Here is an 11,120-nt window from a genome sequence, read left to right as displayed (position 1 = left end):
CGATGCTGTTTTCGTTTCTGCTCTTAGCTGACCTTTCATCTCACCTACCTGGCTCCCCTACATGTCTGACTCTCTCAATTTCCTCTTCCAAGCCCCAAGATAAAGATGGTTCATTAACGGATAGCTCGTCAGCTGAGCTGACCTCAGTGATTTGCCAGTCCTGGAAAGTTGCCCTCCTTGACCCAGGAGCAGAAAGGGGCTCTCCCTATAGATCTGACCTTGGGGTAGGGGTGGAAGACTCATGCTCCAGGTATAGGGGGTGATCAGCAACCACAGAGATTCCAATATTTGTTTGTTGTTTGTTTGAGACAGAGAGTGTCTCTCTGTAGCCCCTGGCTGTCCTGAAACTGGCTCTGTGGACCAGGCTAGCCTCAAACTCAGAAATCTGCCTGCCTCTGTCTCCCAAGTGCTGGGATTAAAGGTGTGTGCCCTCACATCTGGCAATTCCAAGACTACTGAAGCTCTAGATCTCCAAGCCGGAAACACCACCCACAGCTTGGCAAGGCAGTGGCCTTCAGGGCACATGTGACGTCCTGTCACTTGCAGTGAATCGGATACTCCTCCCCTGAAAGAGCTACAGCGCCCTTTGGAATCTTTGAATGGCACAGACTCTGTTGACCTTTCCTCTTCACAGCAGTTGAGACCTTTTTTTCTATATGTATTTATAAGACTTAAAGAGGGCTGGTGAGATGGCTCAGCAGGTAAGAGCACCGACTGCTCTTTCGAAGGTCATGAGTTTAAATCCCAGCAATCACATGGTGGCTCACAACCATCCGTGATGAGATCTGACGCCCTCTTCTGGTGTGTCTGAAGACAGCTACGTTGTACTTACATATAACAATAAATAAATCTTTAAAAAAAAAAAAAGACTTAAAGAATAAAATTGGGTGTCTGGGTGGCTCAGTAGTTAAGAGCACTTGTGCTTGTGGAGGACCTGAGTTTGGTTCCCAGTCCTGACATGGTAGCTCACAACGGTTTCTAACTCACAGTTTGGGGATCCAACATCCTCTTCTGACACTTATAGGCACCAGGCGTGCAAGTATATGCATACACATGCCTGGAGGCAAAATACTCACACACAAAATATGAAATGAAGTGAAATGGAATAGTCTTGAAAAAGAATAAAGTTGGAGGCAGGGGGCTGGAGAAATAAACCAGTGATTAAGAACACGTGTGGCTCTCCCAAAGAGCACAGGTTGGATTCATTACACCCACATGGTGGCTTGCAACAGTCTGTGACTCAAATCCAAGTAATTTGACACCCTCTTCGGGCTTCCTCTGGCACCAGACATGCAAATGGTGCAAAGACAGACATGCATTCATACATGTAAAAGAAAAATTAAAAAGAAGAAGAAGAAGAAGAAAGAAAGAAGAAGAAAACTTGAATTCTTCACATCAACATGCATCCAGTATCACCTGCATAGTATCCCTGGGAGAGCGATTTACACCCTGTTTTATAGATGAGAATAGCAAGGTCGAGCAATAGGCCAAAAGTACACAGTGAAAGACAGCAGAGATGAAGATCCAGGCTGCTGGGTTCCTCACTCACACCCTTTGAAATCACAGATGGGGGAAAGTGGATTTCACATTTGTTTCTCATTTGTATAGGCCTAGGAAAGGGGTCAAGGAAAGCAAGGGGGAACATTTTGTAGATTCTAGGGAGGAGGCCAGAAATAAGAAGAGTGGAGAGAGATACAAAATGAAAGTGGAAAGAAAATTTATGAATTCCTTGTCTGTGCTTAAAAGGTTTAGAGTACATACAATGTATTACATCAAGTGAAAGATCCAATTCTTTTCTCCTGCAGCCATTCCCAGTAATTTCCTGCTAGTGCTAGGAATTTAGGCAAGTACGAAGCTCCAAGGACATCTGCCCTTTCAAGAGAAAACCCCAGTGGCCCCAGCAGCCCGCTCAGATCAACCTGGGGGAGACTGTCCCCCACTGGAACACCTTCAGGTTCATTGCATGCCCTCTTTAAAGCTGAATTGATTTCTTTGCCTGAGAGTTTAGTCTTTGGTCTCAAAGACATCAGTGGTGCAGGGGATAAGGGATGTGGGAGTAAGAGAAAGGGCTGAAGGAAGACAGTGTGGGGCAGCTCGCAAAGCCATGTCCCATTTGTCGCATAACCTTTACCAGGTCTCACTTCCCTTCTCCAAAGTACAGTGGTTTTGCTCTAGAAGAGAGTGAGGCGTTGCCCCAGCCTTGGCCATCTTTTGGGGATCTCTGTGGACACGTATTGAAACAGCAGATGTCCAGTTCCACACCAACAGGCAGAACAATGCCTCCACCTCACTCTTTGCTATATATAGAGCTTGTGGGCTAGGCTGGAATCCTTACCTTTAGTACTAAAAAGAAGCTTAGAAGCTTCTTTTGAACTCTAGCAACACACCACACACACACACACACACACACACACACACACACACACACACACCACATACAGTTCCACTTCAAGTTTGAGTGTATGTGTATACATAAGGTGTGAAATAATGAGCCTGGATTTGTAGGCACAGATAGACCAGATAGATGCTGTTCACACTCCCGGGATCACTGGCTGTGTGACCTCGAGCAAATAGCTTCACCCTCTTCGAGTTTGAATTTGCACTTCCTTTATTTATTAATCTGTAAGATAGGATTAGAGAGCCTAGTGGAGGCCGAAGGACAGCCCGATGGGATGGTAACTATGACTTCTGGTACCCAGGACACAACACACAGAGAAATAAAAGTAAGTAAGTGTAGAGGAGTCGTTTCCTTTATCCTTTCATTCAACACACATTTATCAAATACTTTGTAAATGTTAAGCAGGGAGCCAGTTGGGAGGGATACGACTGGATACATTATAGATGTCTGTTGCCTCAGGCTGCTAATGAGGTTAGGGAGAGCACCTGGGAGAAAGGCAAAGGTGACAAGGGCAGACAGGGAAGGCTGGAGGTCTTTCTTGGCTGGTCTCTCGAAGGTTACAGGCTGTCCTCAACTTCCCCCCAAACTATAGATCCAATGTCTCTGGATAGAGATCAGTAAGGATGGATGAAATAACAGACCTGAATTGAGCCTGACCAGAAATGTCAGTTTTTTCTAATTCTTAGGTTGGGCTATTTCCTTCCCCCAATACAAGCCTATTTATTGTCTGTGTGTGAAACAAGTTGAGCATGTAAAACCCATTAAATATTAGTCTTTTCTGTAAAACACTATTAAAGTTTTGCTTACAAAAGGGAATTAAAAATCATTTTACCACCCCCACGTTGTGACCCTGTTCCCCTCACACAGGTCCTGCTTCATTCCTTTTTTTTTTTTTTTTTTTTTAGATTTACTTACTTATTTTATTTATATTAGTAAACTGGAGCTATCTTCAGACACACCAGAAGAGGGCATCAGATCCCATTACAAATGATTGTGAACCATCACATGGTTGCTGGGAATTGAACTCAGGACCTCTGGAAGAGCAGTCAGTGCTCTTATCGCCAAACCATCTCTCTAGCTCCCCTGCTTCATTCTTTTAACTGAAGTGATTACTGCGATAACCTCTTTAATTCTTTTCTTCCCCTTTTCTTTCATTTCCTTTGCACCCATTCTTTTAAAGGGCTGGGGAGAAGGCTCAGCAGTTAAGAGCACTTGTTGCTCTGCAGAGGATTCAAGCTCAATTCCCACACTGAATGTTTCACAGCCACCTGTAAGCCCAACTCCAGGGGGCGGGAGGTGGCCCATATTTCATGTACTCATATGTGAATTCTCACAATGTACACATTTAAGAATACGTTTTCCTTAAAGGAGGGGCGGCAAGATGGCCCAGCAGGTAAAGCTTCCTGCCAAGCTGGAAGATTTGGGTTTATCCCTGGAACCTATGTTGAAGAGAAGTTACTTCTGCAAGTTGTCCTTTGTCCTCCATGAGTACACGATGACATTCTTGCACACACACACATAAGTAAATATTAAAAAATTGTAAGAAATGCATGCTCTGAGGTATCCTTGAACAGTTACGAACAACTGAATGCTTCTCAAAATCACACACTCGCAGGCAGTAGAATACCCTCTGCGCTCCCCGCACCCCATGTAGTTGTTTCCAATTACATTTGTCGGATCTTTCCTTTCCTGGTGCCAATGTGCATGAGAGTATGTAGTGAATTTTCACCTTTCACTTTTGACCTTCTTACATTCCCTGCGTGTATTTTGTTATCTCTCACTCTTTAACTAGAGAAGGAAATGTGACGACAGAAGCACATGATGAGCTGGGAAAGTTTCAGGCCTCTCTCTCCCATCAGTTGAGGAGGGAATTCACAGCAGGGTGTGCCCTCACCCTGGTCCTGACACTGTGCCTAGGGGAAGTGCATTTGTTAGCACTGAAACATTACTGTCAAACTGAGCCATCTCTTGCATCCCCCACCCCACAAGGCTGGACGGATTGTGTGGATGTACACTCATTATGCGCTGGGATAATAATTTCAGGATGTGCAGGCAGGCCTGGCAATAATTAATCTGGAGACTCCTGTAGGATTTAGGATAGAGGAAGGGAATCCTTACTTGTCAGCAAGTCTCTTGTTACCACCTGTCCTCAACTTGCTCGTAAGCTCCTTCCCTAGCATCGGCCACTACAGGACAGTCATCCTGTGTCACATGAACCGATGGTGGTAATTGCAGTTTTAATTTTCTCGTTCATGGGCTTCACTGGCAGTCCTAGCTGCTTCTCAGATCCCCCGCCAGTCCACTTCTCATTTGTCACCTGATGCTGTTTCATCTCGTTCAAAACACCTTTTCCATTTCGTCACCACGGGAGAACATTCTTGGAGGGAAGCAGTGGGGTGGGGCCCCTCTGTCTAACCCACCAGGGTAGCTTCTCTATACTGTATACAAGTATGCTAGTGTACTGTTCCTCTTGGCGGACTCTCAGGAACTGTGAACTCACCCAGAAGAGGACTAAGGTTTATCAGTGTTAAGGATTATCATTTGATTTAAAAGACGGAATTCTCCACAATTACTGCAGGTATAGAGAAATGCGTACTGTGGAACTCAACCTCTGGTTTCCCCGGCTTCCCAGCGACGCGTGCGCAGTGCAGCGTCGGCGCCCCCTACTGGCGGCGCGCAGGCGGAGGTCGCTTAGTGCGCCTGCGTGAGGACGAGTGGGTGGCGGCCTACTTTCGCGGCTTAGCTGTTCGCAGGGCAGGCGCGGCCATGGCGCAGCAAGGGAAGATACTCAAGGAGCAAAAGTACGACCGGCAGCTGAGGTGAGCCGGGGTTTCCGAGTGAACAAGCCGGTGGGCTTGCAGGCTCTCCTGAGACCCGCGGGGCCTAAGTGCCTAGGCCGGGTGGACCGGCCTCCCACAGGCCCGCAGCCGCGCCCCGCCGTGCTGGGCGTGGGGAGCCGGCTCTCTGGGCTCCGGCCCCTGGCTAGAGTGTTCGGCGAAGGCCAGATCGCCCCTTCCCGGACGGCCGCGCCACGCTGTGCACGGTTGGAGGTGCGCGGTGTCTCCGAGAACCTGGGCTGCACAATCACGGCCGTCCGCACTCGTTTGCTAAACCAGGGGGTCGGGAGTACCCCATTCCGACCCCGACAGCCGTGTGCTGCGCCCCATCAAGTATTGATTGTCTTACGCTCGCGCTGTCCAATAGAATTGCGTAATGCTAGCTTCATCGGAGCAATCCACGTTTGTAATTATAAATTTTACAGTATTTCACCTTTAAAATAAGTTAAAAAGAAGCCAGACATGGTAATTCCAGTTCTTGAGAAGCAGAGGCAGGTGGATCGGAAATTGAGAGCTAGCCTGGACTCCCATTGAAAGACCTTGGGGACCCGGAGAATAAAGAGACAGTTTTGCTACTAGTTCCCCTCCCCCACAAGCCCAGCCTTCCCCGCCCCCTCTCTCCCCCCATTTATATAGAGAAAAGGTCTTACGAAGTCCAGGCTGGTCTTGAACTCAAGCGTCTACGTCCTAAGTCCCAAGTGCTGAGATTGCAGATGCTCTCTGCCAGGCCAGGCACAAAAATAAGTTCTTGCTCTTCTCCCATTTTTCTGTCTTTCACCGTTGAGTGGCCTGGACTTGCTGTGTAGAGCAGAACTGCACTCATACTGGCAGCAATCCCCCTGCCTCTCTTTCCCAACAGCTGAGATTACAAGTGTAGACCTTTATACTCAGTTTATTAAATATTGAGGATGGAACTCCGGGAATCATGCCTGCTTGCCACATTGAGCTGCTTCCCCCAATCCTAGAATCAAATTTGACAATGGTTATTTAACTTAGTATTCCAAAATATTTCAATTTCAACGTAATTATTGTTACAACTACCAAGCTTTTTGTTGTTATTGTTGTTGTTGTTGTTGTCTTATAAATCAGGTATCACACACATAAAAGAATGTCTTAGTTCGTGTCAGCTGCGTTTCTTGTACTCAGTAACCATTTGTGAATACCTTAATAGACAGGGCATATCTAAACCATATCAGGTGGATTCTTCAATTACTACTCCTTCCTTGTCTCTCCCCACATTATTCCTTCCTTATTGCGTTTATTCTGTGTCAGTGGAGATTATAAAAGTGCTTGCCCATCCCAAGAGAACTTAAACTATGTCCCTAAGGATGGAAATTTCTCTCTCTCTCTCTCTTTTTTTTTTTTTTTTTTCAAGACAGGGTTTCTCTGTGTAGCCCTGGCTGTCCTGGAACTCACTCTGTAGACCAGGCTGGCCTCGAACTCAGAAATCCGCCTGCCTCTGCCTCCCAAGTGCTGGGACTAAAGCATGAGCCACCACCACCCAGCTGGGAATTTCTCTTTGTATTGACCACCTAGTTATTACTCTATCAGAGATGTGGGCCCTTAGTTCTGAGAACATCCTTGAAGGCCCATGTTCTTTAATAGTGGAAGGGAAACTAAGGCTTGTAAAAGTTAGGTAATTTGCCCAGAGTTTACATGTTTTCAACTTGGGGCCACCTAGCTTTTTCAGACTCATCATTTGTCCCAAGCTTCTAGAGAGAGAAACAAGGGAGCAGAACCCTTGTAACTGCTATGAGTTCTTATGTACTCTTGTAGGTCTTGTGTTTGGGTGTAGAAGGATAGGCAACAAAACGGAGAAGATACTGAAGGTTACTAGGTACTGGAAGAGGATTTTTATTGAGTTGTTCCTTAAAGTACTGTATTTTATCTGTCAAAACAAGAACTACTTACTGCTGTAGATGGGTCAGAAGGAAGCAGAAACTAAGTTGGGTAGGCAGGTAGCAGGCAGTGATCAAGGACTGGCTCTCAGACCAGCAAGAAAATGGATGTACCAGTATTCTTAGGCTCATTCTTCAACCATCCAACCATTTATTACTTGGATAAGACTGTCCCATTTCCTGGGAAAATAAAAAGTCTTTCTGGTCTCTGTGATTTTTTTCCAAGCTATTCCTCTGCTTGCCAGCTCTTCAGTGATCAGTTCCTCTAGGCAAAGCCCTGTGCCAGCAGTGTGGTCTGGGACCCTTTAAAGTGAAGGTCGGATGCTCAGTAAATGGAAAAATCAAGTGGTGCAGTTTGTTGTGATAAGCTGTTTATATTGGTGACATGGAAGGAGTGTCAGAGTCCGTTTGTTAGTCCCCAGGCATCTGATAGTACTCTTATGGTAATGGCGTTTTCAAATAATTTGGGCTTCCTCATATTTCCCATTCTGAAGAGAAAATAGTAGATTGTTGGTTAGTTGGGATTTTGGGACATATGTATGTGTGTCAAGCAATGGGGGAGTAAAGATGACAAGATTGGCCCAAAAGACATGATACATGTGTGATCATGAGCTTTGACTTGTTAGTGATATTCCAGTATCAATCACGTCATAACACGTGTTTCTAATTCTTATTACACCTCTGCATTGTTGATGTGTGCATCTCTTAGTTATCCTATTAGAAATTAGAATGCTCATTGGCTATTATATCTTTATAGTTTTATTTATATACATATGTATTTTTTCAGTTAAATGTTATATCATTTTTCCCTTCCCTTTCCTTCTTCCAATCCCTCCCCTGTACCCCCTTGCTCCTTCTTGAAATCATGGCCTCTTTTTCTCTGTTACTGTTTTACATACACACACACACACACACACACACACACACACACACACACGCACACACACGCACAGAGAGAGAGACAGAGAGACAGAGACACAGAGACAGACACGCAGACACAAATCCGTAAATACAACCTGCCTAGCCCACTAAGTGTCAACTACATGTATATGATCTTAAGGCTGATCACTTGATATTCCATAATCAATTGGGCACTCATCTGTGAAGAGGACATCCCTTATCGGCCTGTGGTTCTTTGTCTATGGGTGTGGCCTCATGAGATTTACTCCTTCCATGTTAGCACATGTGGGTGTTGTAGCAGCCACATTGTTGTGGTATCATGGATGTACCTCCCCTGCCATTCTAGCAGATGTAGTCTCCCAGCAGATTTCCTGGCCCTCTGGCTCCTACAGCATTTCTTTTTTTTTTTTTTTTTTTTTTTTTTTTTTTTTTTTTTTTTTTTGAGACAGGGTTTTTCTGTATAGTCCTGGCTGTCCTGGAACTCACTCTGTAGACCAGGCTAGCCTCGAACTCAGAAATCCACCTGCCTCTGCCTCCCAAGTGCTGGGATTAAAGGTGTGCGCCACCATCGCCCGGCTCCTACAGCCTTTCTAAAGCCTCCCTTCACTTCCTTGATGTCCTTTGAGCCTTAGGTGCAGAAGTTGTACTATGGGTATATCAATTGGGACATAGTCACTTGTCCTCTGCTTTTTGATTAGTTGTACTTTTATGTAATGATTTCCACCTATAGCAAAGAGAAATTCCTTTGATGATTAGTGAGAACCACACTTATCTATGGGCATAAGGATAAATATTTAGAATGCAGTTAGGAATTAGCTGATTTAGTAAATCGGTGGCAACAGGTTCTTCTCTAGCATCTATGCTGCCTCTAGCCCTGGGTAGTTGGCTAGCTTTCCAGTATCAGGTATGATTTCTCTTCTGCTGAGCAAGCCTTAAGTCCAACTGGAGAGCTGTTAGTTACCACCAATATAAGAGTGCCACTATTGCCCGTCATGGTTGTCTGCCATGCTGGGCGTCACCTTTGTGATTTATAGCCGTTACAGCTAGAAGAACTACCCATGGCTTCTCACCCTTGGAAGTTTGTATACAACAAAAGCTGGTCTTCCTGAAGAAGGCTTCTGAGTCAAACCTAGCTAAGTTCCTCCAGGTCTTGTGTCTGAAGTGCATGGTGTCTTCAGCAATAGGAACTTAATCTTTAGTGTCTTGAAGGCAGCCAAGGCCAATAGTGGCACCTGTTATTGTATCTTAAAGCACTTCTGCAGAATTCAGTGTGAGGCTTTTTCAGATGATAATAAATAAACTTCCTTGATAAAATTTTTGTTTATTTTTGTAAATAAGCACATGTCACAGGGGAGATGTCTTATGTCAAATCTTAAATGTACTTGGCCTTCATCACTTGAAGAAATGAAACTGAGAATAGACTAGGTTTTAGGTTCAAGATTCTTCCTTTATTTACACATCTGTCTATGTATTTATGTATGTATGTGTTTTAAAGAGATAGGGCCTCACTTTGTTGTTCAGGCTGACCCTGAACTGCTTCAAAACATTCTTCTGCTTCAGCTTCCTGAATAGCTGGGACAGAAGGCACATGCCGCCTTATTGGCTAACACATTTCTTTAATGTTGACAACTCTCCCTAGACTTTCTGTTTTATAAATTACCTGGCTTGAAAGAAGTAAGAGAAAAGACTGGGAAGGCAAAGCTTAGTAATACTGATTATATTATGCAGAGTACAGTTTATTAGAGTTTTCAGATGTGTTGTCTTGTAAGCCCTCATTAGAATCAGCTCCTACTCACGTGTTTGCTGTGGTTGGTGTGTTATTTTATGAAAGAATACTGTAAATACCACCATTCAAATAAGAAAGTCAGATTTTTGTGAACGTTTAAATGTTCAATTTGTGTTTTGTTTTATAGGTTGTGGGGTGATCATGGACAAGAAGCTTTGGAATCTGCTCATGTTTGCTTAATAAATGCAACAGCTACGGGAACTGAAATTCTTAAAAACTTGGTACTGCCAGGTAAGGTGACACCTGTGATTGCATTCTAGGTGACTTCTTTACGGCTCTCATACGAAGTTAATATTCTTGGGCTGACAGGGTGGCTTAGTGGATGGTTACTTGCTGTTAGGCCTGACAAGATGAATTTGATCCGTGGAGCCTGTATTGTGAAAAAGAGAACCAACTCCTATTGGTTGGCCTCTGACCTCATGTGTGCATGGCACATGCGCACTCACATTCAAATGATAAATATAAAAGCAAGCAAAAAAGTAAAGAAAAAAACCCGAAACATGTTTGTGACTGCTTTTGTCTCCCTAGGTATTGGATCATTCACAATTATCGATGGAAATCAAGTCAGTGGGGAAGATGCTGGAAACAAGTATGTCTGTCTTTTAAAATATGAACATGTTAGAGAAGGCAGAACACTCAGGGTGAGGCCTGAGCTCTTTCCCTTTGTGACCAAATGTTAGGTAATGGTGAAGAAGTGACTAAAGCTGAAGTGCTGAGACAGGGTCTGGCAAGCCGGCCATTACAGACGGGGTACTCCCTGTCACTTCGGGTCTGTCAGTCTTCACTGCTGTCAGACAAAACAATAGTCATTTTCTCCTGCCTGTGAGTTCTGAGTGCTTTCTAAGTCCTGGCATTAATTCCTTAGTGTTAGGGTAGAGTAATGATTGTATTGGAGGATTATAAGAGTAAGAAAATAGATTCAATCCCAACACTTGGGAGGCAGAGGCTGGAGGATCTCTGTGAGTTCAAGACCAGCCATCAACCAGAGCTAAACAATGAGAACTTGTCTTTAAAAAAAGAATAAGAACAGTATCTTTCATTTGTATCTTTTGAGTCTGATGTATTTCTCATTGTACTATGATACTAAATAAAACTGCCTCTTCCATTTGATCTATACTTTGTTCTTCACATATAGTCAGATTTTCAGAACATTTCCGAATTTGATTTCATACTTATTCTTTTCAAGTGTTTAGAGTCTAGGAATATCTCATTATAATATTTGTCCATAAACAACAAACAAATATTAATTCGAGGAAAATCAGAATTTAGTTCCTGCTGGGCAGTGGTGGCACACGCCTTTT

At 44.2% G+C, this 11,120-nt stretch overlaps 2 protein-coding genes across 2 annotated transcripts in view; one reads left to right on the top strand and one right to left on the bottom strand.

Moving 5' to 3' along the window:
* The window catches only part of Ca7 (carbonic anhydrase 7), a 15,797-nt gene extending 10,768 nt beyond the window's left edge, over positions 1-5,029 (bottom strand). The window contains exon 1 of the mRNA XM_031337080.1: positions 4,517-5,029. The gene's annotated coding sequence lies outside the window, so the exon portion shown is untranslated. The remainder of the gene's footprint in view (positions 1-4,516) is intronic.
* A 35-nt stretch (positions 5,030-5,064) lies between these two features.
* Positions 5,065-11,120, top strand: part of Nae1 (NEDD8 activating enzyme E1 subunit 1) — a 23,505-nt gene continuing 17,449 nt past the window's right edge. Inside the window, exons 1-3 of the mRNA XM_031341111.1 lie at positions 5,065-5,217; positions 9,947-10,050; positions 10,348-10,408. Coding sequence (XP_031196971.1) covers positions 5,165-5,217; positions 9,947-10,050; positions 10,348-10,408 — 218 coding nt within the window. The 5' untranslated portion in view covers positions 5,065-5,164. The remainder of the gene's footprint in view (positions 5,218-9,946; positions 10,051-10,347; positions 10,409-11,120) is intronic.

This window comes from Mastomys coucha, unplaced genomic scaffold (assembly GCF_008632895.1).
Source record: "Mastomys coucha isolate ucsf_1 unplaced genomic scaffold, UCSF_Mcou_1 pScaffold22, whole genome shotgun sequence".
Taxonomy (NCBI): Eukaryota; Metazoa; Chordata; class Mammalia; order Rodentia; family Muridae; genus Mastomys; species Mastomys coucha.
The sequence above is the reverse complement of the archived record's forward strand: the minus strand, read 5'-3'. Positions and strand labels throughout refer to the sequence as shown.